At 45.0% G+C, this 26817-nt stretch overlaps 1 protein-coding gene and 1 long non-coding RNA gene across 5 annotated transcripts in view; one reads left to right on the top strand and one right to left on the bottom strand.

Moving 5' to 3' along the window:
• LOC137441859 (uncharacterized) overlaps positions 1-26817 on the top strand; it is a 33355-nt gene that overhangs the window by 548 nt on the left and 5990 nt on the right. Inside the window, exons 1-6 of one of the 4 annotated variants that reach the window (XM_068139761.1) lie at positions 16-250; positions 11397-12250; positions 19213-19374; positions 21913-22099; positions 22966-23117; positions 25998-26116. In XM_068139761.1, coding sequence (XP_067995862.1) covers positions 208-250; positions 11397-12250; positions 19213-19374; positions 21913-22099; positions 22966-23117; positions 25998-26116 — 1517 coding nt within the window. In that variant the 5' untranslated portion in view covers positions 16-207. Of the gene's footprint in view, positions 1-15; positions 251-11396; positions 12251-19212; positions 19375-21912; positions 22100-22965; positions 23118-25997; positions 26117-26817 lie in introns of those variants that run through there. The other 3 variants (XM_068139762.1, XM_068139760.1, XM_068139759.1) reach the window with 3 other exon arrangements.
• Positions 18236-26006, bottom strand: LOC137441860 (uncharacterized). Its single transcript, XR_010987500.1, has 5 exons — positions 25867-26006; positions 25687-25737; positions 21887-22169; positions 19471-19588; positions 18236-18465 (listed from the first exon to the last, which is right to left on the bottom strand). It is a non-coding gene; the product is annotated as an uncharacterized lncRNA (long non-coding RNA).

The raw sequence follows: 26817 nt of genomic DNA, 5'->3' as shown, positions 1-26817 counted from the left end.
CGCCGCCCCCTCGGGGCTGCCCCGTCCCGCCCGAAGCCAGCCGGCAGCTGCTGGCACACCTCCCCAAACCCGATCCTCCACCACCCCCTTCCTTCCCCTCAGCGGCCCCGTAGACAGTACTTACGGCAATCCCAGCCCGGCCCGCCCGCTCCCGGGCCCTCCGGACGGGCTGTCCGCACGGCACCCCAGCTCTGCCATCCCGGCCCCATGCTGCGCTGCCTGCTCTCCGGCTGCCTCTGCCCCAATGCAGGTAAGGCTGCAGTAAGACTTAAGCCTCCAGTCGGTCAACTCCTGCCCCGGGGCCGATGGGGTGAAGGACCATGCTTTAGGAACCAATTTGTTTTCTTCCAATGGGTTTGTTTTGCATTTGCAAGCGTGGAAAAGCTTGGGAGAGACCAGCGGGAGACGGGGAGCGCAGCGGCTCTGAGGGCGAACTGCCCGGGATGGGCGCATGAAAAGGGGAAGCGAGACCCACCACCTGAGCGGCTCTGCGCGCTCGTCCCTCCCGTAGCACCCAGGTGTTGCACGAACGTGAGGCTGATCAGGGCAACCCTCAGCCTTTCACTGCTCTGGCAGTGGGTATCGGATCCGTGATATATCCCACTCCAACAGGGGTTATACCGAATTTGAGAGCTTTTATTTGCTCCCTCCTGTTGTGTGCACATGAGGCGACCCAGGCAGGGAAAGCAGCTCTGGTCCTGCAGCAGATCAGCTCACTTGCAACTTAGTAAGTCTGTTGTGAAAATAACTTACGTGGTCTCAGACTGCCTTTTTCAGGCACAATAGGTCTGCTTTTACTCCTTAGCCAGTGCTGCAGGCTTTGAGATCACAAGTCTGAGGTAGCAGAATACCTGTAGCATGCCTATTTACCCATCACCTTGGCTTGTGCCAGCTGTAAATGAGATCTGCAGTTTCTGTTTCCATTAACATCACTACACTGGATTGGTTTGCTTGGAACGGAGGTGGCTACAGACAGGGTTTGCCAGAGTCTAAGTATAGTGTACTGTGCAATGGCAGGATGGTAAAGATGTTGCAAAATACTGTGTTGGAGTGGTAATGCCTTCTGGGGTCCTGACATGACCATATATATGCTGAACTCCTGCCTCCCTGGACTACCATTTTACAGTATGGTGGAAACCACTCATGTTTCCCTGGATGTAATTTGATAATGAACTTGTTTTCCCCAAACCATATAATGCAAGCCTGGCGGCAGAGTTAGAAAGGGAAAGGAAACTTGCTCTTCCACATGGAAAAGTGTCCCTCATCACCCAGGCGCTGCAGTGTTGTCACTGGGGTAGGTGGAAGCTTTGATAGGGGAACACATCACACAGAGCACTGAGGAATCAAAAGAGAAAAGAGATTCAGCTAGAAAATCTCAAAAATAAGAAGCAGGGACAGCACTCCCTGATCACCTCAGCTGGAAAGAGACACCAAATATTTATATGGTTTGGACCCAATCTCTACTCAGAAAGTGCCAAGAATACACTGTTTCTTGCAAGCTTGAGATTGAACACATCCAAGTGCCGGGTTCTGCACATTGGCCACAACAACCCCATGCAGTGCTACAGGCTAGGGTCAGAGTGGCTGGAGAGCAGCCAGGCAGAGAGGGACCTGGGGGTGCTGGTTGATGGTAGGCTGAACATGAGCCTGCAGTGTGCCCAGGTGGCCAGGAGGGCCAATGGCATCCTGGCCTGCATTAAGAACAGTGTGGCCAGCAGGAGCAGGGAGGTCATTCTGCCCCTGTACACTGCACTGGTTAGGCCACACCTCGAGTACTGTGTCCAGTTCTGGGCCCCTCAGTTTAGGAAGGATGTTGACTTGCTGGAACAAGTCCAGAGAAGGGCAACAAAGTTGGTGAGGGGCTTGGAACACAAGCCCTGTGAGGAGAGGCTGAGGGAGGTGGTGCTGCTTAGCCTGGAGAAGAGGAGACTCAGGGGTGACTTTGTTGCTGTCTACAGCTACCTGAAGGGGGGTTGTAGACAGGCAGAGGTTGGTCTCTTCTCCCAGGCAGCCAGCACCAGAACAAGAGGACACAGTCTCATGCTGTGCCCGGGAAGGTTCAGGCTGGAGGTCAGGAGGAAGTTTTACACAGAGAGAGTGATTGCCCATTGGAATGGACTGCCCGGGGAGATGGTGGAATCGCCATCACTGGAGGTGTTCAGGAGGAGACTTGACAGGGTGCTTGGTTGCATGGGTTAGTTGATTAGGTAGTGTTGGATGATAGGTTGGATGCAATGATCTTGAAGGTCTCTTCCAACCTGGTTTATTCTATTCTATTCTTCGTGGCAGTGACTTTAAAGTTTTATCTGGAAATGCAGCTTAAAATAGAGAATATAAACCAAAACATTTTTGAGTGACAGTTTAATAACAGAAGTAGAGGTTGGATCTTCCCCCACTTGATGGGGAGGAAGGGAGGGAGGGAGGGACGTGGTATATTGCAGCAGAAATATCGTGGTAGCAGGAACTCTTGTATAGGCAAGCTGAGTTTACTGAAGCTACAAAACCCTGCATCACCACCTCATCTCACCAAGGTCCTGGCGTGGCTGCAGCAGGTTCAACAAGCCCCAAAATTGTTACCAGTTTCACTGCAAACATAAAAGTCATACCAAGAAGTGTGGTTACACCTGCCCACTGCTACCTCTTTTGAGCAGAAGCTCCTCTCTGGTTTTGCCTGGGGACAGCAGTGACTGCATATGAAGAATGTGTTAATAGTGACCTTTCTGATACAATTCACGAGTTCCTTTGGTTTCAGCTGAAGCACTGGTGTCTTAATGGCTTTAGTCTGTAGGGCTATTGAACAGTTGTTTATCCAGGCTTATTATAGGCAATAAAACCTGAATTACTACATACCTGTCATCCCTGAGGGGCAGGTTCCATCCTTGCACAGGGCCTCCTGTCTCCTAGTTTGTTTCTGGTTGAATACTCCTTTGCAATATGAGGCAGCCTGCAAATCAAGTGTGCAAAGGTTTCCTAAATTAGACAGGTTTTGCCTTAGTATGTTTGATTCCATGGTGTTGATTTTTCTGCTCAGAAACCATAGGAAGCTGTGTGCCAAATAATCTTTTGCTATTATACAGGGCTACTCATAAAAGCACCATTTCCTTTATTTAAGGTTTTGAACCTTTCTTCTGAAGGAGTGCATGAGCATTTCCAAAGAGAAGTATTTACAGGTCTTTTAGGGAGAGCTATCATCTCCTTGATGAAGTCTCACAAATACAATAGGTGACTGCGGGATGTGAGCCTCCCCCCCAGCCGCGGGAGTGGTTACATTGCAGAGCAGGGATTCCTTGGGCACAGATCCTTGCACACCAAAATTATCCTTGGCCTGGGCTGTATATCCAATAAATAAGTTACAGGGTAAATGCAGTAACCAGTGGGAGAGGCTCTTCAGATCGTGGTACGTGCAGTGTCAGGTGTTAGTCTGAAAACAGGTGACTGCCAGACTACACAAATTACACTGATAAACCAGGTGGTCTGTGGGGACTTGCTGGACCCTGGGACTTTCTGCCAGAGGTCACTAATCTATCAAAGCTGTCGCTTTGTTTCAAAAGCTTTACAGGTCATTTGGAATGAATAGACCCAAGCTGTAAAAGTGTCAAGTGACCTCTTTACTTGGAAATCCATTTCCTCTTTAGTTCACCCAACTATATCCATCAGTAAACAATCAATCTCCCTCAAATGCCTGAAAAGAGCTATCATTATCTCCTCCTCTTCCAAAACACAGGTATTGAAGCAATGAATACTTCTTCAGTCAGAGTCCTTGAACCCTGTTATCTTTCTCTCACCATCTTTTATACATATATATATGGATTTATTATTACCAGCCATAGCTTTGAGGGAATCTGTAACATTTCTGGTCACATTATATTACTAAACTATCATCCAGAGGCACTTCACATACTTAACTAGCATGAGGCTGGAGAGCACCTTGAAGCCAACCGATCCCAAAAACTTTGTGCCTTTTGTTCAAGGACTGTCCAAAGTCTCTGCTTTGTCATAATTATTCTTTTGCACTCAACTTTTCAAACAAATCAATTTGTATATATGCTCCCATGAAATCCACATGCATTTCAGTTCTCCAGTTGGATACACTGAAATTTTGAGAATTGGGTCTATCATGCAGATATATTCAGTTACCACATGGGACTGTGTTCTGCAAATGTGATTTTGTTCAGTCTTAAGTCCGGTTAAAAACCTCAGCATTTCTATGACAGTGATTTTCAAGCCTTCAGAAATTTCTGCCATTTGTAGACAGAGACCGTAAGGGTGTACTGAAGACACAAGACCATTCCATAAGCTCCCCTTAGAAAATCTGTCCTAACAGTTTAGGAGAAGCCCTAGCTCAGATTGGGCAGCCCAAGGCACAGAAACATGCTCACAGACTAGCTTTGCATGAAAGGCATTGGAAAGGCAGATTGTCTGCAGAAATTTGGTGCCAAGCAGGACCCCTACCATCATCAGGACTGGCACTGAGTCTTCAGTAGGGCTGTAAAGGACCATGACACAGGAAGATCCTCACTCTGTGGATATAAAATACCCTCCCAGAGGGTCAACTGCTAGTGGTTGCTGCAGAGGTTTTTTTGATAGTAGTTGTTTGTTTGTTGGGCTGGTTCTGTTTTTTTGGTAGCCTGAGAGTAATCCAATTCTTCTAAGTATTGTGGCCCTGTCCATGCAACATCTCTCTGTGCTCAGGGGGCCTTAGAGGGAACAGCTGTTGCCCAGCTAGGACAGAAACACAGACCCTGCATGGTCTCCATTGGGGCCAGGTGGTGGGTGAATACTGAGAAGTAGGTGTCAGCACAGCCCCACCCCTCAGCATGTAGAGGGGAAGAGTCAACAGCAAAAAAAATACCTATTGTTTCAGAGAGGAAGTGACCCCATTTCTCTTAAATTCTGGGAAACTGAGACCACCACTGGTGAGAAAAAAAAAATCCCATCGTCACAGTGAAAGGGAAACCACTTGAGCCATACTGCCAGCAATGTTAGAGAACAAGTGGCAGCAACAGGACTAAAGGGAGACTTTTTTTGAGAAGGAAGGAAGGAAAATGAGGGAATGCAAGGACTGAATGGGAGAGGCAGCATTTCATTTCTAGGTCATGAGTCTGACTCCAGCTTCACTAGTCACTGCTGCCTAATGATTCTTCAAAAGCTAATGATCTTTCAGTTTGTTAGTTGAACACCACAGCCCCATGACAGAACCTGTCCTGCATGGCACAGGATTTAAAACTTGGCATAGCTGGATCTGAAGAGGACTTACTAGGCAGGCTGTGCAGGTTCTCTGTGGGATGCTGAAAATCCTCCTCTGAGGCTTTTGCTCATATATCTTGCTCCTGTGTTCAGGGCTAAGCAGACTGGTGTGACTGATGGGTTTGACTTTGGTCTTCCTTTCCAGGGCAGCCGTGCAAACTCCCTGCTAATCTTGCTTCCCAGTTCATTAGTAATACCCTTTATTTCTGGTCTTCTGTTCCTGTGGCACGATACAGTTGGGAAGTATTTGCCTTATCAAATATAATCTAGAGGGTGTTGCATGTCTTGTGGGAGATGGGAGTGGGGAGAGGAATAGGAACCCTGACCATCTCTGAATTGCTCACCTTGTGCCTCTCCCTGGAACTGCCACCCTGCATAACCCTGCCAGCACCACCCACTGTGTGTGGGTTTGCTGTGCACATTAAACTTCCAGTAGCGCTGGGGTGAAGCAGAGAGCTGTCATAGCTCTGATGCTGCTATCCTGTGTAAAAATTGCAAGGATAAGCAAAGCTTTGGTGCCAAATTTTCCCCATTCCAAGCAGCCTACAAATCAGGACAAATGTTTTCTGAAGACAGGTGGGCACAGAACAGAAGGGATAAGACCAGCACTAGGTAGCACTATATGGTATAGTTCTATGTGGTCACTAGCAGCACTTATCCCTCTGCCAGCCTGGCTTATTCCCACCACCAGTACTTGCATTAGCTAGATGCATCAGAAGTCCCTGTACCATGTATGATACTTGAATCAGTGCATCAGAGGCCAAGGACCCCTCTCAGGACACAGCAGAGCTTAACAGGGCTTGCAGCTGAGGGAATTGCTAGTGAAATGTGGCTGTGAGCCACAGACATAGATACAAAACAGACAAAATTAGACTTGGATTTCAAGGCTTTGGAGCATAGGGATTCAAATATAGACTTTGGCTTGTTTACTAGAAAGGTTGACGCTTTTGCAGGAGTTAGGCCTGAACAGCAGTGGGAATGCCTGGGCAGTTGTTTGAGTTAATTTCTTCTTAGATATCCACTCTCCTTCCTCAGGTCAGAAATCTCTGCATTTGTGCATTAGGCTGTGCCCCTCCAGCTGCTAGTTACTGTGCAACAGGAGAAACACACTAGGACATGAAATTCCAAGGAAAGGAAAACCTTGGGACAGGAGCTGATGGGAAGGCATTCACCTTTGAAGGATTTAAGTTTTTCTGCTAGATTTTGGTAACTACCAACAGAGAATTATCCTAGAGAGCAATTTGGAAACAAAGCAAAACAAAGTTTGAGAGACTCTGCTGGAACACATCAATGCTTTTAACTCTCTACAAATTACCTTCAGACATTAGCTAGTTCACTGTTACCACCTCCCTGGGCGATGGGAAACAATCTTATTCTCCAGCTGTACAGGCACAGGACCTTACCTAAGGTTACACATAATCAGTCACAGGCTTATATTACAACCCAGGGAATGCTGTTTATCTCTAATGTAATTACAAAGTCATATAACCCTTTGAGAAGGCTACTAGGCAAGTAGCATAAATTAACATGAAACAACATTTGGCCTGGGCACACATTGACAAAGATGCTGCAGGAAGCTATACCACTGTTATGCTGCATGTACACAAACAACTCAATTCCCTCTCCTGCTCCTCTATCAGTGTCTCAGCCAGCTGACCAAAAGCATCTTTTGGTCCCTTACTCCCATCTCAGAAGGTATGTGGAAAACCAGTCCAGGGGAGAGGAAACAAGAAACAACAACAAAAAAATCTTGGCTGATTTCCCAGGAGCAGCAGTGTCAAACCTGGCTGGCATCCAGTACAAGTAAATACATCTTACCAAACTTAATGCCATCTTTCAGCCCTCTGAAGTTCTTCACACCTCTTTTCAGAAACCTCTGTGCAGCATTGTAATTTTACTCCTGCAGCACACTCCCTCCAGCACACCAGGCCATCTTCCCTCCTTTGCTCCAGACCCCTCATATTGTGCAAAGCACTTACAGATCAAGTCCTCAGCCAGAGTTAGTGGACACAGTTCTCTCTCTCTTTTTTTTTTTTTTTTCTTTGTGTGTGTGTGTGGAATTGCACAGATGAGATTTAATTGCACCATTCTGGTGTTTGTTGGCAATGTGCTTGAAAGAGATGAGTATTTTTATATGCCTCTCTCAAGATCTGTATCAGAAACAACGTTTGTTGGAAGCACTATGGTTTAGGTTCCATAACACAGGACAGGGAGGAAGAAGAGACTGTTCCATCCATGGGGTGCAGCAAGACAAACTTGAGCTTCAGGTCACTGCCTTAATCATGGGAGATGTCTCCACTGTAGCACAGATGACCTCACTGACCATGGAAAAGGATGACTGAATGGATGAGGACAAGGTGCCTAAGTGTGTTGCAAAATCCCGTCGTACTTTTCATCTATTCTGAACTTGCGGTAGGAGAGCGATAAAATTTTTGTATCACAAGGGGTTGGGAGAATAAATCAGAGAATTCAAACACTGTGGTTACTATGACCTGCCAGTGCTTAAATCAGTGGTTTGCAGTCTACAACAGATAAACAAGAAATTGCTGTGAAACCATTTGATGTTGCTAGTGACCAAGGATGGGGAGAGGAAAGTACTGTGTTGTCAAGAGGGTAGACCCTTCTCAGCACTGGAGTTACTGACATTGAGGGGATCCTCATGCAGAGATCAGAGACATCATCTAATTTTTAGTTTTTTCTTTTGAAGCCAAACATTGTAGTCATCAAAGACACACACTAAAGCATCTGCCATCTCCTTCTTAAAGTAGCAAGACCTTATTTTAATATGCTGCTTCCTGATTTCAGACAAAGAAATATTTGTGTAGGCCAAGGTGAAACCGGTTAAGCAAGGTAAAAAGAGGCAGACTGAAAGACAGTGAGAGAGTCTCCAGTCAAAGGAAAGCATGGCATGATTAGTAAGTGAAGGCATTCAGAGTTTGCGGCAAGGAACTGCCATTGCATATAGTGATTCTTGGTAAGAGTGACAGCTGTATGGCTTGTTCTTAAAAGGGATGTGCAACAATGCGACTGCTCTCCTCCTGAGTCTCAGTGGTTTTGTTGTGTAATCTAAGGTGGTGAAGCCATCAGAAAAACCTGTTAGCATTTAATTTTTCATGCAGATACAACACTTTGCCTCTTGCTGCCAAGAGGTCTTTATAGCTGAGTAGACAGATCCTCTTCAGTCCAGATTAGTAACAACTAAGCTCCATGGCCTCCTTCCAAAACATTTTGCTATGCATGAAGCTGCAAACCGAGCTCCCTATTCCTTATCCTCAGTTCAAGGTCTGTCATACTCATCCCAAGAGGGGAAAGGCTGTTACCCGGATCATACAGCTCTTCATGAGTGTTTCTGTGGGCAATGTCTTCATCTTGTCTTTCACCACAGAAATATATTGGTGTTGCATTGCTGATGGTCTGGCACTGACTCCCAAATGTGGGTTTTTACAGTGGAGAGATGCCTGTGACTTCTGCCCAGGGAGGCATGTACCGTTAATTCTGTATATGACACACAAGATCTTCTGTAAGAGGCCTGAGTGCCACAAAAAGCCTATCAGGTGGGATTATTTATCACTGACAATGCTTTTACAGAATCACAGAATGACAGCGATCAGAAGGGACCTCTGGAGATGATGTAGTTAAAGCCCCTGCTAAAGCAACTTCACTCAGATCAGGTTGCACAGGAATGTGTCCAGGCAGGTTTTGAAAGTCTTCAGAGAAGGAGTCTCCACAACCTCTCTGGGCAGCTTGTTCCAGTGCTCCATCACCCTCAAAGTAAAGATGTTTTTTCCTTATGTTTAGGTGGAACTTCCTGTGTTCTAGTTTGTGCTCATTGCCCATCATTGGGTATCACTGTAAAGAGCCTGGCACCATCCTCTTGCCACCCACCCTTTAGATATTTATTAGCATTGATAAGATTCCCCTCTCACTCTTCTTCAGGCTAAAGAGCCCCAGGTCTCTCAGCCCCTCCTCATAAGAGAGATGCTTCAGACTGCTAATTATCTCTGTAGATCTATGTTGGACTCTACAGTAATTCCCTGTCTCTCTTGAACTGGAGAGCCCAGAGCTGGACACAGTACTCCACAGGTGGTCTCACTAGGGCAAAGCAGAAGAGAAGGAGAACTTCCATTCACCTGCTGTCCACACTCTTCTTAATGCACCCCAGGATACCATTGGCCTTCTTGGCCACAAGAGTACATTGCTGTCCACCAGGAATTCTAGGTCCTTCACCATAGAGCTACTTTCCAGTAGGCTAACCCCTAACCTGTACTAGTGCATGGTGTTATTCCTCTCCAGGTGCAGGAATCTGCACTTGCTCTTGTTGAATTTCATGATGTTTCCCTCTGTTCAACTCTACAGCCTGTCCAGGGCTTGCTTATTGGCAGCGCCTTCTGGTGCATCAGCCACTCCTCCCAGTTTTGCACCATCAGCAAACTTGCTGAGAGTACGCTCTCTCTTCATCCTGGTCATTGATGAAGATATTGAGTAAGACTGGACACAGTACTGAACCCTGGGAAACACTGCTAGCTACAGGCTTCCAACTAGACTCTGCACCACTGATCACAACCCTCTGTCATTCATACAGTCCTTAGTCCACCTCAAATGTCCACTTGCCTAACTCACATTTCCTAAGCTTACCTATGAGTATGTTAATGTGAGGCAGTGTCAAAAGCCTTGCTGAACCTGAGGTAGACAACTTCCATTGCTCTCTCCTCATCTACACAGCTTTATGAAAATCCAGTGTGAAATATTAAATCTATGGCTGCCTCTGAAGAGTAAAGGGCATGTTTCAGTGGTATCCCAAGAAATTATCAAGATCAGTGAGAAGGAATTTAAATAAAGTAGAAAATGATCCATGTAACAGCTGTTTTGTCTTAAAGAGTAAGAGCCTCCTTTGTCTATGGACACTGGAAAGCAAGCTGGAGGAGGGAAGGCTGGAAAATGGGTTATTTCTGAAACAGGGAGTTTTCTGGATTACCATGAAGGAGGGCTGCATGCCAGAGCTCTCCCTGCTCTACTGCTAGTGAGGGGTCTCAGGCTTCCCTACCTACTTCGGGATAATTATGTTACTGAATTTGTGAAGTGGCTGCTGGTTTGATGACAGGCAAAAAGGAAGCAAGTAGGAAAGGGAAATGAAAGGAAATTAAGTAGGAAGTAAGATATCTTGAAAAGTGAATGCATTGTAGCCCTTTGAGGTTCTCTGGGTCAGGCTCTAATGAGGAAAAAGACATCAGAGAAACTGAAGTTTTGTGCAATTCCTGGTCCCAAATCCACAAACAGATGGACTTGGAGATGAGATTTGCAGTTTGTTTAAGGATGGATGCAGAGCTTTCACAGTGGCTTTCCTACCAATGTGAACAAGAAGTCTGCACTGCGAAATATTAGATTCAGAAAAACTGTGAGAAAACCTGGGGACAGATCTTCAGCCCCTGTGGATCAGCCTTTCATCCAGAGATGTTCTACCACATTACCATGTGATATAACTGTATTGTGAAAACAAGTCTTCTTTGTCCATGTACAAAAAGCTCATGAACAAAGTTGTCCCCACCTCCTTTCTCTTTACAAAGAAGGTAAGAGTTCATTTAAAGAGAGTACTTCATAGTTAAAACCATAGAGGGATTAAAAAAGATCTACAGTACTTCATTTGCTTCTCCTATCAGCACTTGTTTTTTGTCACCTGTGTGTCTGCAGAGAATACTGCAGACAAAAGCAGTTTGAAAATTGCTTGTTGCAACCCCAAATTCACTTAAGTCTGAGGAAAGACAGATTTCATTTTGGCCTTTTTTCCTGCTGGTTCAGAATGTATTTAATTGGAGGAAATATTTTAGCCTTAAAATTATGTGTATTGTGATGAAAGAACAAGTATTTCTCTGCATCTCTATTCAGGTAGTCACTAATAGGGTACCTGGCTACATGTCTTGTTTTCTACCTATTAAATTAGAACTCTGGGTGTGTTTGTATCTTCCCCCAGAATGACTCTGAGGTGGTGGCAAGGCCTACTAGAGAGCTTCATATAACCCAAGAAGAAGAAATCAGAGCTGTCACCCTCTACCACCTAACTGTAGACAGTTTTACATTTCAGATCCCTCTGGGGATGTGCTAGACACTAAGTTTTGTAGCCCCTTATGACCTTCTGCTTGTTTTCTTTTAAGCAGGTAAGAAGAGTCCCCCTGCAGAGGACAAAGTCGTGTTAACACATATGAAGATACTGAGCAATGAAGGAATTCAAAACCCAGGGTTAATCCCAGAGGCTCCAACTGACACAGCCTGTACAGAAGATTCCCATCTCCCAGGTGCCCACCTCCCACTGGACTACCAGGGAAATCTGATTGCAGCAACTACACCAGCAGCTCCAGACTATGCAGATGCCCCAGCAAGCACAGACTGTGTAGCCACACTGCCTGACCTCAATGCCTTTGAGTCTAAGTGTCGACTTCACAGATTCTCCAAATTTGAATCTGAGGACTCGGGGGTTGAATTGCCAAGTGGGGCTAATTCGCCATCAACACCAACTGCTTCAGAGAAGAGTTTTGTGCTTCACAGCAGAGACTCATTTTGTGACTCGGGTGTGCTTAGCACCTCTTCCTCTCCAGAAATTGACCATCTGATAATGAGAACATGTAAAGAGCATGCCAGAAGAGTCAGCCAGCAAGATCCAGAGACTGAAAAGCAGGCTGAGTGCTATAGCCAGGAGGTAGATGCTGTACAGGGTCCTACAGCTTTCCTGGAAGACATCAGTGTCCCTCAGGAAGAACGAACTGATGAAAATTTTGACCAAAGTGAAAGGCAATCTTTGGAAAAGGAACCTACAACAGAGACAGACCCTCCCAGAGAGAGCCCTCTTGCCACTCCAGCTCCCATAGAAGAGCCAAAGACAATTGCTGACAATTTCCCAGAGAACTTTGGCAGCACACAAGACCTTCAGATCCACGGACATCAACTGAAAAAGTACCCCACAAGTGACAGTCTGGATGAATACATGGATGAATGCTGTAGACTGAGTGAGGTAAGAAACACCTAAACTACCAAATCTTAGAACTAGGCCTGTCCAAATAATTAGTCAAGGTTCAAGTCCTGTTGTCTAGTATGAACTAGGACACATCTGTGAGAGCTGGAAAATGTCCCTTGAAACTGTTGTAAATAGAAAACCTTAGTAACTGATTTTTAAGAGCTCTTTTCATAATAGTGAAATTCTGAAGTAATTCACATGTATTTGGTCTGGGTAAGGATGACTCATGGAGGTGTCATTTTTCAAAAGCCACAGGCTAGAGGATGGACCTGATTCTAGTCTTGAAATGAAGATTATGAAGTTAGTCACTGTTGTCAGATACATGGGTTGAGGACTCCAACAGTTTCTCTTTCATGGTCAGGTTATTCCTGTTCCTGGGAACAGGTGGACTGCTATTGAGGTGCTGAATGGTTGGACTCGATGATCCTCGAGGTCTCTTCCAACCTGAGTTATACTGTGATACTGTGAAATTTGGAAAGAACTTGTCTAAGGGTAGCTCATTCCTGTCCAGGCCTGTGCTGTCCTCTTGAGCCAGCTCACTTGAATAATGAGTGATCAGGAAAATAATGCACAAATTCAAATATTTTCTGGGCTAAAAATGAAGATCTCATTTTAACCCTCCAGCACAGCTGTAATGGAAACTCCTATGTTCTAATACTGACTGAACTGCAAAGACATAATATTTTCAGCACCTTTCCCTACTCTTTTTCTCTTGCTGGGTGTACCATGTGACTGTCAGGAGACTAAAACACCTTTCTGTGCACCTTCTTCCATAGTGGATGCTACAAGAGCTTACCCCAATTCTTTGCCTGAAGTTTTGTGCTTCTGACATGCAGATTGACCTCTGCCTTGCCTGCCTACTGCACTGGCTTCCATGAAGTGGAAAGACTTAACTAGGAAGATGATTTTTGATAGAGACACAGACCAAAAAACTCCATGAGGAAAAGTAAAGGAGGCTAGGTGAAGAGGATGACAGAAACACACCAAAAATATCAAATGGTGTATAAGGAAGATTTCTCTTTGAGGCATTCATTGTGGTAATAGTGATGAATTGGAATGGGAGGTGGGTGGGAGGAAGCCAAGTGTTGTGTGCTCTGTACATAATTTCACCATGGCCATGAACCATCAGGCAATGGCCTTCCTCTCCGGCATGCCAAACCCTCCCAAGCAGTGAGGGAGGTCAAAGATGGCCCATCCTCTATTAATGTTGCATATTGAGGCAGCACAAGCAACATACAATCCAACAGAGCAAGCTCTTAGTCTCCAGACCTGCCTCATACACAGCAGAAGACAGATGTCTATTTTGCATAGTTTCCAAACAGACAGCAGCCTGGCCTTTTGGCAGAGCTCAAGAAAAGTACCAGAAGAAGAGAGTTTGACTACAAGAAGATGTTATAAAAAGTTCCTAAATTCTCTGTTGCACTCCAGAGGGTTTGCAGCTAGCTTGGTCTTGTCTGACAGCTCTGGCTGCCTGCAAAATTCCTCTAAATCCTTTGTGAAATGGAGCCTCAGTTTCCCAAAGCAGAGCATTTAAATAAACAAGCAAATAAATTAGAAAGAAGCTAAAAAGGAAATGAAGCTCTTGGTGGCTTATCTCCCCTCCTTTTTAATATCCTCACTGCCTGAGTGCTAAAGCTCTGTGCCTCAGAGCACTTTTCTTTGTTTGTTTTTCAAGCTGTATAAATACAGCTGTGACCTAGATGCTGGGGAAGTTTGCCCCTCTTCACAGAGCACCTCCAGGCTGTTGTATCACAAGAGCAGCACTTTTTAAACTGCTGGAATGCAAGGTAGCACCCAGGCTGACTGGGGCAAGAAAAGCCCATGGCTCCCGCACAGCCCTGCAGCTGGAGCTGTGCTGTGTATCTCTCAGCACAGGGACAGCCTCCTTCAGCTGCAGAGCCTTCTGCCCTCACCAAACCTGCCCAAGGTTCACCTGTCCTCACTGTCATACAAAAAAGGCAGGGCAGAGTGAGACCCACACAAAAACAATGTCCAGATGATCATATAGCTGACGGATGCATATTGGTTCACCCCAGCTGAGACTCTGCTCCAGGCTTCCCATTCTGTGGTTTTTACATTTGCCTCTAAGTTGTCCACATAGGATTCAATCTCTTGCCTGTCCTGGTGTCATCTCAGGGACTCAGATGCCCCTGAAAAAGCAATCAGTATTGTCTGAAAGATAGCAGACCAGTACAGGGTATTCTCACTCTGCTTGGCAAAGAACATGGCAAACCAAATCGTTCCATCAAATCAATTCCTACTAAATTAAGTTAATGTTAATAGAGATGCAAGAGTGCTTACACTGGCTTATATTTAATGCCAGATGAGAGCATTGTTTAATCATAGGTGACAGCAGCTTCCTCAGTTCTGTTGCTGGTTTTGGGAATACAATTTTCAAGTAACAGGAGAGCAGTTGAGTTTCCCCAGCCCACTTTGCTTGCTAGCACAGCCAAGAAAGGATTCAGTCTCTAGACTCCCAGCCTCCCTCATTGCTGAAGATACTTCCAAAGGAACAGGAAGGAGAATGCTCAGAAAGGGACTGGAAATGATCAAATGTTTTGACCATTTGGTGAATGGCTTTGGCTGACAAACTATACATAAATCATTTCAGTCTGGCATTTCTTAAACAAAGGTTTCTGATCTTTTTGTTTTGAACTGTTGTTGTTTTGAAATTTGCCTGTGTTTAGAAAGATGAAAGAAAGTGGAAGCTGTCAAACAACAAGAGAAAGAACTTTAAAGCCTAAATAAAAGCATTTCCTTTTAAGCAAAATTAAATGTTTGGGATCAGTTTGAAGATACATAGCTTTTGATGCTTTTGCTTTGCAAACACTTCCTCACACTCCATAAAGTTTACATTTAAAGTTAGCCCATACCCCTTGAAGAAGAGAGAGAGGGTGGGAGCATTTATGATCATAACATAAAAAAACCCCCAACATTATTCACACTCAGCTAATTGTCTGGGGCCAAAGCAGTCTAAATACTTCTAAGCAGAGAAGACAGGTCAGGGGTAGGGCAACCTGTGATGTCCCCACAGCCTGTGCGTGATGCTTGGAGGAAACCAGCAGCTATCAGTAAGCACAGCCCCTCCTGGACAGCAGGGTGGAGCCACTCAGAAATATACAGCACGATCCCTCTCTTTCCTGTTATTCACAAGCCTTTGGTGCTGTCAGCTCCCAGTGACAAATGTTTCTCACTCAGCCTGTGGCGTCATGGGCTCCAAACTCATGATGGGGCAAGAAATACTTGTAATCCTGGTCCCTGGCTGTTGGTGCGGTGACCATACTGCCTCTGTACCAAGCATGCTAATGTGGCAGGAGCAGGCAGTGAGGGATTTATGGGAGGATGGAGCACAGTATAACTCAAAACTATATACAAGAGAAAATGAAGAGCATCATGAGAAATACAGAAACCTAAGCCACTGCAAGAAACATCAGTGAGCTCCTGTCCGAATGTAGAATTTCACCTGCAAGCTAATCCTCCCTGACAGCCTTGGCTTCTGCTGCCAGGTCCAGCCCAGCAGTTTTCCACTGAGACTGACTGAAGGCTTCAGAGGAACACTGTGATTTTACAGCAGTTGTAATATTGACTGGAGGGCTCTAGATAAGCCAGAGTTCTCAGTGCATGTGCTATTCCTGTATTTTTAGTCTTCCTGAGAAATCTGTGGGCCAGCCAGCACAACTATGATAGTTTATTGCCAGCAAAGTATGGCTAGATCAATGTACTGAAAATCTGTCCTCAGGGCTCAGTCAGGTGAGCACTCACAAAGGCAGAGATCACTTTTTTGTTACATGGGTGTAATGGTAGCATAGCGCTTCTTAACTCTGCATGCTCAAAACTGTAATGGGAAGTAATTCAGCATAGTATAGCGGAGTTCGGGCCTTGGATCCCTGTTCTTCCATCTGAGGGTCTGATTCAGTCTGATGTAACTGAAAGCAAAACCTGGGGCCTGGTTACACATTATGTTGTTACTTTCCTTGGGCAACTTTAACCATCTGATCCTCAGCATCTTCACCTTTAAAAAGTAGGCAAGATGTTTTTCCTTCTTCACAGCTTTCATCAATGCAAAAATGATGTTTGACAATACCTATGTGGGGAGTAGGAAAACTTTCAGTCCCATTAGGTGAATGTTTCAACTGGGAGGGACAGGGACTGGAAGAGACTCATCCTGGAAAATGTTTGCAGTTTTCCTATGGTTTCTTACCCTCCACTGCTAGCATCAAACTCTTACAGGTGCTGAGAGGAAAAATATTTACACCAGAATGTGACAGAGCAGGTTCTATACTATGTTTGGCATGACAAGAAGATAGTAAGGGCTGTTAAGATATTTCCATTCTGTGGAAAAGAAAGTCCTGTCAGTGCCTAGAGAGGCGCTCTCTGAGCAACCATTTTGGAGGCAACCAGTGACACTACATGAATTTTCTGTATTGAATGCTTGCCGTATCTGAGAAATCCTGATAGCTAACAGGTCTTATGGCAGGATAAATAAGGTGAAGCATGAAAGCTTTTACCCTTGCATGCTGACCACAGAGATTGGGACCTACAGGGATGGGCAAGCACTAGAGGCTGTGCCTGATTTGCCTCTTGCTCAATTGTGCTTACTGGGATCACTTCAGTGAAATGCAAATTAATTTCCTATGAAATAGCCCAAACTGCATGTGCTCAACAGCCTCTGAAGGATAGTTGTGAAACGGGCATAATGAGTCAAACATTCAGTTTGGTCTTCTACAGGGGTAAATCTGCCTTGCCCCAAGTCCTAGAGCAACTGCTCTACCTATTTTCCCCTCTCATTTTCTGGGAACCTGTATTTATTCTCAGAATTTTGAAGTTCTCTCTATCTTCTACTAAAAGCCAGATTTTCTCCATGCCTGCCCCAAACACACCTTTACTTTCAAGTGCCTTTAGCCCTAGACACAAAGCACTGGAAATCAGGGACACGTTCTCTTCACTACCCCTTACACATTTTGCCCTGGGAGCTGCTAAGATGAAGGAGGACTTTACAATATCAAGCACAGGACAAACATAGAACAAAACAGGGTCTGTACATGAAGAAAGGTCACAGGCAAATGTGTAGTGCTTTCTTCCCAGTCCTGAGATTACAGACAGATTTTACTTTCTCCTCTTTTCCAAGAGGTCCCCTGTCCCTTGTAGTCATCCCTTGTGTTTCTACAGGTATAATGGGATGGGTTTGGCTCACTTTCTCCTTCTGGCAGTAAGGGCAGCTGTTATATGTGCAAAAAGAAGGTACATAGGAGTGAAAAGCCTATATTTCCAAGGATAATGAGGAACTTCTGACTGATTATCTTGAAACAGAGTTAAAAATAATTAATCATTTCAGGACAGCTCAAAATTGCCCTATTTCTGGAAGCTGATACTCATGTGCTTTCCAAAAATCATGCTTCTGAAGCTGGACACCCAGAAATCCCTAGCTGCTTTCAGATCTCTTAGTTGTAGTGCTTCTGATTCAAGCTTTTCCCAGCAGATACCACATAGGCTTTGTTCTCCCTGTGGGTCCTGGGGCTGTATCCTTTCCCACTCAGTATTATGGCTGAGTAACCTTTGTCTTGCCACCGTTTCTGCAGGCTCTGCCTGAGAGGAAAACAAAATGTGAATGACTGGTTGGCTTAGAGTCATCACAGTTTTTCATATGATTTCATGTGACCTCTGTCCCAGCTTTAGACACAAAAGCATCTGGACATAATAATACCTGTTTATAAATAACATTGTATCATCATTTGTTTAAAAAGAAGTAAATCCTAATGTTGATTATTTTTTAACACACCATGAGCTTTCTGACATAATGAAAAGACAGGAAGAGTCCCAAGGCTGGCATTTCCCCAAAAATGTAGATTGTTGTGGGAAAGGAGACAGAGTAAGCTTCCTGCTTTTGTAGAGGGAACTTATTTTTTGAAGTAAGATAAACTTAGTGCACTACTTTTGTAAAGATTGAGGCTTATTTTACTTACTGCTATCACATGCACATCAGCAAGCAGCTCCAAGGTAGAAGTCAGCCCCTCTGCATATTTGTTAGTAGCACGTTTGACAGAGTCTGCTCACACCACAGGAGAGGACACTTGCTATGCACTATGAAGTTCTGAGGCCAGAAACATCAAGGTGGAGAGCAGGGAAGCTGGGAAGCACCACTGCCTCTCCTCTGCCACAGGATGATTGTCTGGCACTACCCTTGGCTGAGCAGCAGTGAGACTTCACAGATCCTGGGTAAGGAGAGATCAGTGGTATAGAATAATTTGCTGTAGTCAGACAACAAGCTTGGTCCTGCAGACTTCCCTCATGCATCTCTTAATAACTGAGAAAGTATCATCAGGGACATAATCTGGGATCTCCTGAAAACCAATGCAAGTATGTTCTTTCATTTTGGCAGCTTGGTTCAGGCGCATATCCCTTTCACTGACCCACCAGTGAGGAGGGTATGAATTCAGCTGTCTGCACTGGGTGCAGATTGTCAAAGGCACACAGTTTGTACCTCCAGGATGGTCACAAAGTAGTGAATAACTGCTACCTTCAGATACGTGCATTTAGGTAAGAGCCAAGCTCAGCTTCCATAAGTGTAACCTGTACTGAGGGCCGTGAGTTATAGGACTCATACTAACTCTAACCATCTATACCATACCAAATTATATTTATTTGTAAGGGTCCTGTGGCCACTAAATGATGACTATTAGTCTGGGAGATAGACATAGAAACAGGTTGTCATGAGGTTTTCCTGTGTATCAGTCTGTGATAAGAGAGTCATTTGGATAGTGTACTTTGCTGAGTAATAAGAAAATAGCTGTGAGCAAGCAATGCTGTAGCTCAGGTATGACTATAACCAAAGCCCCTTGCAAGAGGAAGCCTGAGTCCTTTTATCATGGCCTACATGACTGTAAAGGTGTTGGGCCCACAGCTGCTAATAATGATTGCTCTGCTGTTACTCCATGGTCCAAGATGTGTTGTCATTGCAGGTGAACCAAGGTAATAGCAAAGCCCTGGGATCTGGTCTGGGATACCTTGAACACATTTGTCAACTGATAGAGAAGATTGGGCAGCTGCAGGAGCACAATCTGCGTCTCCAAAAGCAAGTGTGCAGCTTGCAGAAAGAGCAGAAGATGAGTCAGATAAAAGAGGTAAGCAGATACCATAGTGTCTTCTATAAAGGCCTAGATGGGAGAGGTTCAAGTCTGTATGAGGGGAAATGCTAATTTAGTTGACCCTGCACTCACCTGGGTTGGGTGCTCTGGTCTTCAGGAAGCCCTTAGGTTCCACAGTGGGCTCAGCTTTCCTTAGGGTGGACTCAAGTTTCTGTTCATGTTCAATTTTGTTTCCCAGATGTGCTTGCTTCTGTTGAGTTAAAAAACACCCCACTCACCTCATGTGATGAGAAACTTGAAGTCAGTAGCTTTTAATTCTCTACAGCTAAAAAGTTTCCAAGAACACATCTCCCAGCACCAGTGCTATCAAAACAAAACATTTCAATGGACCTCCTTAGAAATCATGTTTTGAATGAAACTGTTAAGATCTTAGAATTTCCCACAAAACATACAGCAGGAAAAAGCATCAGTGGTACCACTACCCAGCTCCATGCTCTCTTTCCCTTCTGGGCTTCTGAGCTGCCAAATGAAGAATCTCTAAAATGAAAAATCTCACTGTTCCCATTTGTCTTTTTTCCTTTTTTTAATCAGCCAGAGTTAGCTGGGCAATTTGACTGAAATTTACACATTATTTCAGTGTCCTCCTAAACACCAGGTCTTCTCCCCTGCATATTTTGTTCAGCTGTACCCTATCTCTGCTTCTCAGTTCTTTTTCTTTCACCCTCACACCATGTTTCCAGCTTTTTTCCTCCTCTCCCACTCTCCCTTTCTTTTTATTTTATCATGCCCCAAAGGAACCAAAGGGGTTCATCACACTCAGCTATTTCTTCCCAGCCATGCTGTGGTGAGTCTTCTATTCTCCCAACAATGACATTCCTCCCCTGGTGCTGCTTTCCCACCTGCTGAGGCTGGATCTGCAGTAAGTGAACTGACTCTTCAGAGCCAAAGCCAAGTTGTGAGTCAGGTTGCAGAGCAGAGCAGCCCGTCATTTCCATGTACCCATCTCTCACCCTCAGAGGAATGCAGCCTCCTACATAGAGCCTGGGAATTGTTAACACATTTCCTGAAGCTTTACAACTGTGAGTCACTGCTCCAAGTAACTCTTCCAAGCTGCAAATCCAGGGTCAGATCCTCATCTGGTGTATGTGCCCTCTCCTCCCCAGCTTCCAGTGAAATGAGAAGCACCGAGCTTTCATTTAAATAGTTGAAACTTTGATCTTTTGGGTGTTTTCCAAGATCTATCAGCAGTGCTTTCTCAGATGCATTTGTCCCATACTATTCAGTGGGAAACTGGACCCCCAGATGTAACATTCAGCACTTGCACTGTGCTCTACAAAAATGGATGCTCTCTCCTGGATATCTTCATGGTGCCTGCATCTGCTATATCTGAGCAGCTTTCTGTCATTTTCCTTTTCAAAGTCACAGGCTCTTTGTGTAGAAGAGGAACACTATTACCCCCACTTACCCTAAGACATGGAGGTGGTTGTGCACATTGCATTTTGGAGGGCATCCTAAGACTACTCTCCAAACCACATTCACTCTGCATGCAAACTATTCGCATCTAAAGGTTTCCATGCCTTGGACGCAGATGGTGAAGACACAACCCCCAGAGCAGAGATGGATTAGTGTGGTAGTAAGAACTGGTCATGAAGACTGTAGATAAGCCAGTACACCAAATGCTGTTCTTGAGAGCTGTACAGACATCATCACAGAGACTGAAGACATTTTGATTGTGGGACACAAAGGGAACATGGTTACTCCACAACCTTTGCTTTACAAGGAAATCTTTAACGTTGTGAGCCAAAAGCAGCATCTTTCATCAGATTTTCAAAGTGCCTCCCAAGGGTACAGGTAATGCAAACCGCCATGCTGCGGCGGCAACATATGAGATGTTACATTAAAATTGTCAATTGTTTGGTGACCTCCAGAGGTGCTACACTGGTGTTGGCCTGTCCTGCTTCCAACATCAACAAACAGTCTGTTTTCCCCCTTTCCACTTAAGCTGAATAAAGCTCTCTTTGCATCCTGCCATACTAAATTCTTGTGCAACATGGTTGTGCAAGGTAGAAAATCCCTGCTTCCCACCACACCAGCTACAACAGAAGTACACCAGCTGAAGTATCACACACTGGTAACATGCAAGCAAACTATGGCATCCCCTCAGCAAAAATACAAGATATCATTGTGCACATTCCAGAATAAATAGAATTATATTAAAATGTGAGTCACTGTTACAATGGATATGTTTATTTGCACAAATGCCTTAGCCGAGCAGCTCTGTGTTTAGAAATTTATATTCAATTCCTTCTGGGAAATAAACCCCAGAGGTGCTGACTATCAGGCAGTTCAAACACCAGGGAACTCATGAAAAAAAATCTGTATTACCAACTCCAGAGAGCTCAGCCTTTTAGAAAATTAAATAATTTGTCTGTGTTCTGATAGGTGTCAAGACAAGGCTGGGCACCCCTGGGCTAGAACGATTGCAGTTAGTCTGTCCCATCACACTGCCTGGTTACCTTAGGCTATTGCAGCCTGAGAGTCTGCATACCTTTTTTTTTTTTCTGTCTGGTGCAGGAGTACTTTCTGCAGCATTGCTCCTGTGGAGCTGCCAGCTTCTTCCTCAACTCGTATCAAGACGTGAAGACATTTTTTGCTGGAAGAAGCAGACCTCACAGCCTCCTGGTTCAGACTGGAAACCCTTCTGATCTTTCCATCATCCCAGAAATAGGAGTGAACACTGAGAGGCTGAGCAGCTGCAGTGGTGAGTTCCAATACCTCCAGCTTGTCCTCCTGCTTGCTGCCACTTGGTGAAATAAGCAACTTCCTTTTCCCTAGGAAAGGCAAAAGGGAACAGAGCAAGGTGTTAGTGGAACCAAATTTTAGGTGGAAATACGAGTTTTAAAATGCTCTGTCTACACCTAGTATTTTAACATTTGCTGCATCACATGTGAAGCAGGACTTTTTGCTGTGCAGCTGTGACTACAAAGAGAAGGACAAATACATGATAAAATGTGTCTCTTTTGAAAACACAGCACATCCAAATAGGTCCATTAGTGGAGCCCCTCCGCGTGGTTTTAAAACCCCACCAGTCAAGGCAGAATTTGATCTACAGTGGAAAACCTTATGCCTGTTGCTAGTCTCCTACCCTCTCAAGCAGGCACAGAATACATTCCTGGAGAATGACTTATTCTATAGACCAAGTGGAAATAAGCTTGAATCCAGAGACCAACTTTTCCAGAAGACTAAGAAAGACTGGGCTCAGCCCACTGATGATAAAGCCAACTGGAAAGTCTGGGTCCAAGGTTAGATATGAACCAGCCCACTGAGTGAAGCCAATAGTTTATTTCAAAAGTTGGACTTCAGCCTGCCTCTAATGTTTGGTGAAACACAGAAAAATCAACACACCTCCTAGCAGAATTGAGTCAGTTATGTAAATGGCCTTTGGGATCTCTAATGCTGAGGCTCAGAAATCTCTTTCCTGGGAGTTTCAGAGCAAACTTGGAATGAAAATAAGACCTTAGGGTTCTCATCTCATCTCCAATCATAGCCTTCTGGCAGCACTGCCCAAATGCCATCCTACCAGGACACTGCTGAGAAGTGTGAGCAAATTCTTATGTTTCATTGCAGGAGGAGAGAGATGCCCAGATTCAGGAAACAGCCAGTCAATGGTGGGGCTCAGGAAATTGACAAACAATAGGAACAAGGAGAATGAGTTCAGAGAAGCTGGTAGTATGGCTGAGGGACAAGCTTTTCCATCAAAGGACCCTGCATTAAGAAAGGTGAGTGATAGGATTGGAGCCAGGCTCTGAGTGGGATCTGTGGGAGAAGCAGGAAGAAGTTCTGCTTAGGCGGAGCAGAGTGGGGTGCCCTGAGAACAAGCCAACCTTGTCAGCTACTAAACAGGGCTGGGCCAGTGAGGGCTAGGGTGTTCTGTGCTTCTCTGCTCCCATCCTTACATTAAGACAATGTGCCAAAAAAGTCACAGAGCACTGCACACAGCACCATGGGTTTTAGCCCTTACTACATCGAGATTATTTGACATGTGAACTTGGTCATCAGTATCTTCACTACTGCTTCTAGTGAGATTAAACCAAGCACGCATTAATCACTACAGATAAAAAATTTCGTGGGTCAATCCTTAGCTAGCAACACTTATTACCAGGTTGGCAGCATATCACTGTAATTAGCTCCAGTCCAAAATGTGTTTAGGGGAAGACAAATCCAAGGGAATGAATGCTTTTCCTCTCCCTTTCTTTCCATTGTTTGTGACTGCCTTAGCACTTTCAGTCCCTGGTGAGGATCAGGAGTGCCGAAATGCCATGGCAGAGGCTCTAATCAGAGTATTCTCAGCCCAGCAGGAAAAAGGAAGGAGTAGGTCTCTCATGGGAAAGACTGTCTCCTGAAATTCCCACCCCAAAGTTGCAAATTGATTGTAAACGTTTTGCTGAACTTCAGAAACCCACTCAGTTTGGAAAGGTGCTCCACGTTCTGGCATGCATGCCACAAAGTTCCAGAGTATGAGCATTAATTTAAGCACATGGCAAGTCCTGATGACTTCACAGGACTGCAGAATCAAGACCCATACTCTTTCAGCTGAATCACAGTTCTGTCTTGTTACACCACACGTGTTGTCACTTAGTGTTGCATTTTGTACCCTGTGCATAGAACAGGGGAGTTGCTATATGGGAATCCTGCCACATTAGTCATTGGAGTGCTAGGTGCTATACTCATGAACTGGGAGTCTGAAAACAAAAGAGCTGTAAGAGGATGAAAGAAAGGATTATCACACATGTGAGGGACTTGTAAAGAGATAAAGGACTTGACCAAAGCTAAGGGTGTACTTCAGGGCAGAGCTGAGAGCAGAGCCCAGTCTGTCCCCAGCACTCTAAGACAATCTCACTGTCTCATAATTAATCAATTCATTTGCGGCCTCCCCTCCCCCCCTCCCCCTCTTTCTTTTTTTTAATGGTCTGGGCACCAGCAAGAGTATCTCGGGATGTACTTGCTTTTCACAATATATATTTTACTTGTATCTGCCATTGTCACTGACCAAGCCCCTCTAGTGCGCAGTATTGTACGCCAACAAAAGACGTTCCCCGACCCCCAAAGTTTACTGTCAAAGTAACAGATGCACATGCATTATGACTTACTCCATGCAGTCTGTTGTTCTCCCACCCTCACTGCAGACAATAGCAAGCTAGCCTTCAGGAACAGCCTATCTGGGATATTAGCAGTGCTTGCTTTTCTGGGACGATACCAGCACAATGAGGGACTAATTGCTGAAGCCTCCAAAACCCCTTCCACGCCATACGTTAATCCCAGTAGCAAACACAAAGGTGTGATAGTTTAGTGAGTAAACAGTCTCACTTACGAGCAATTAACTCAACAGCAAGGAAACCTGTGTTGCAATTTTCAGATGAGCTCACGACCTCATCTGAAGTTCTGAGCTGAAAATTTAGCAGTCCCAAGAAGAATTACTGCAATATGCTGGGCACACAGCTGGGCAGCTGCCAAGTTGTGCTCCCAGGGTGGCCACAACTCACGAACTAATGGTCGTCCTGATGCTTTAGTAGGAACGAGCCTTGCAAGCAACAGGACAGAATGATGTCCCAAATGTGACAGGGGTTTGAGAACTTCACTGAAATGGAAATAGTTTCTCCCCATTACGTTAGTCCTGGAGCAAATCTGGGTTTGGGATTTTTAGGTGAGGGGGTTTTTGTATGTGTTTTTGTTTGGTTGTTTTGGCGGTTTTTTGTGTGTGTGTATTTTTTTGTTTTGGGGTTATTTTGTGGTGGGTTTGTGTGTGTGTGTGTGTGGGTTTGGTGGGGTTTTTTGTTTGTTTGGGATATTTTTGTTTTGTTTTTTTGGTGTGTGTTCTGTTCCCAAAGTTATCCAGACATTACTTTGGGGAACTGAAAACAATGTAGAAAAAGAACATGAAGGTTTTTGATGCATGGCTCCGTTTCAGTTCATGAGTCCAGATGAGCTCAGCCAGGAGAGAACAAACATTAGGGAGGGCCTCATGAGACTCCCTGACCTCCTGATAATCTCTATTAGCATTTCAAATGTAAGTGCCCAATAGCTGTAGCTTGCAGACGTGACAGGAAAACAAAGGCTTGATCTCTTCTAATTCATGGTCCTCAAAAGTCACCACCTTGAAAAGAGCTGTTACCAATGCACCTGGCCCAATAGAAAGGAGAAGGGTGTTGAGCTGGTTTTCTGGGTTGTTTTTTGTTGTAAAGCCGCCCCTGGGTGCATGTAAGTAGGTAGGAAACCAAACCGATTTTTCCTTTAGTACAGTATAACAATGAGGTAAAACGTGCCTTTAGGCAGCTACTCAGCACTCACCAGTGAAGTGCCTTCATGCTCTGAAACCTCTTCAGAAAAAACGGCAGGGTCCTAGACACAGAAAAGTTACCGAACAAAATACAAAGAGGATGGTATTAGTGATTGTCCTGTAGAGGTACAGGCTGGCCACCCGGTGCATTGCCGGGTGTTAAAAATTATTTTATGTGACCAGACTCTTACCTGTCTGAAATAAAGCAGCTCCTCTCTTCATGCCACCCTGGAGTACCCCGAAGTATAATACGTTGGCCAGATGAGGTCTGTCACCAACTAGCCTCTGGTCCTTCAAGCTGTGGTTTGGTTTTGCTTCCTAGAGTGAGAGCCATGCTTGGGGCAGAATGAGAGATCTTATGAGGAGGACACGGCTGAGAAACCAAAACAAGCTGGGGCTGTCCTCTGCTGCTCTGAAGAGGTCCTGCCCACAGTTGTACAGGTAAGGCACAGCTCAGGGAGATTTTCACTTAGTGCTGGGAGGAGGTGGTGGGAGATTTACCTCAGGTTGTTGCTGGCTGGAGAAAGTCTGCCCTTTTTCTCCATTGCATATGGTAGTCCTGGCCAGCAGAGCAATTTGCTTCCTTTGCACCCAGGTGCTCTAAGATTCCAACAGGATGATGTTACCTGTGTGAGAGCAATGGAAACATTAGGTTCCCTAAAATAAGGTGCATATCCCCAACAGGGTAAGAAGATGTTGACAACTGGTCAGAGCCATTCTATAGCCTAATTGTTGTTCTGCTCTCTCCTAAGCATTGCAACTCTCCTCTATCCACCTTCATACCTTTCATCCAGTGGAACCCATACTGCACCCTATGTGTGGTGGGGTGGGGCAGTTAGGATGAGCTGGAAGGTTTCCTGTCAGAGGAAGAGGAGATGAAGTCTGCTGAGCATGTGCTCATGGATGGGACTTGCATGTTGCTGTAGATGAGCATTTGGGTCAAGCATGAGATCTCATTTCCATCAAGAGATCCACACTCATTTCCTGGGCATTTGTATACATTCTGGCCTCTGAGCTATGCTGTGTGATGCATATCCCTCTAAGGTGATGACAAGTGCTGCCAGATAACCCTTGCACACATATTCCCTCTGCACTTGCCAAGTCCTCCCAGCTGCTCTGGTGAATTTGGGGCATTTGTGTAT

This window comes from Melanerpes formicivorus, unplaced genomic scaffold, assembly GCF_026170545.1.
Source record: "Melanerpes formicivorus ecotype bairdi unplaced genomic scaffold, bMelFor1.0.p_v2 SCAF_6, whole genome shotgun sequence".
NCBI lineage: Eukaryota > Metazoa > Chordata > Aves > Piciformes > Picidae > Melanerpes > Melanerpes formicivorus.
The sequence above is the reverse complement of the archived record's forward strand: the minus strand, read 5'-3'. Positions and strand labels throughout refer to the sequence as shown.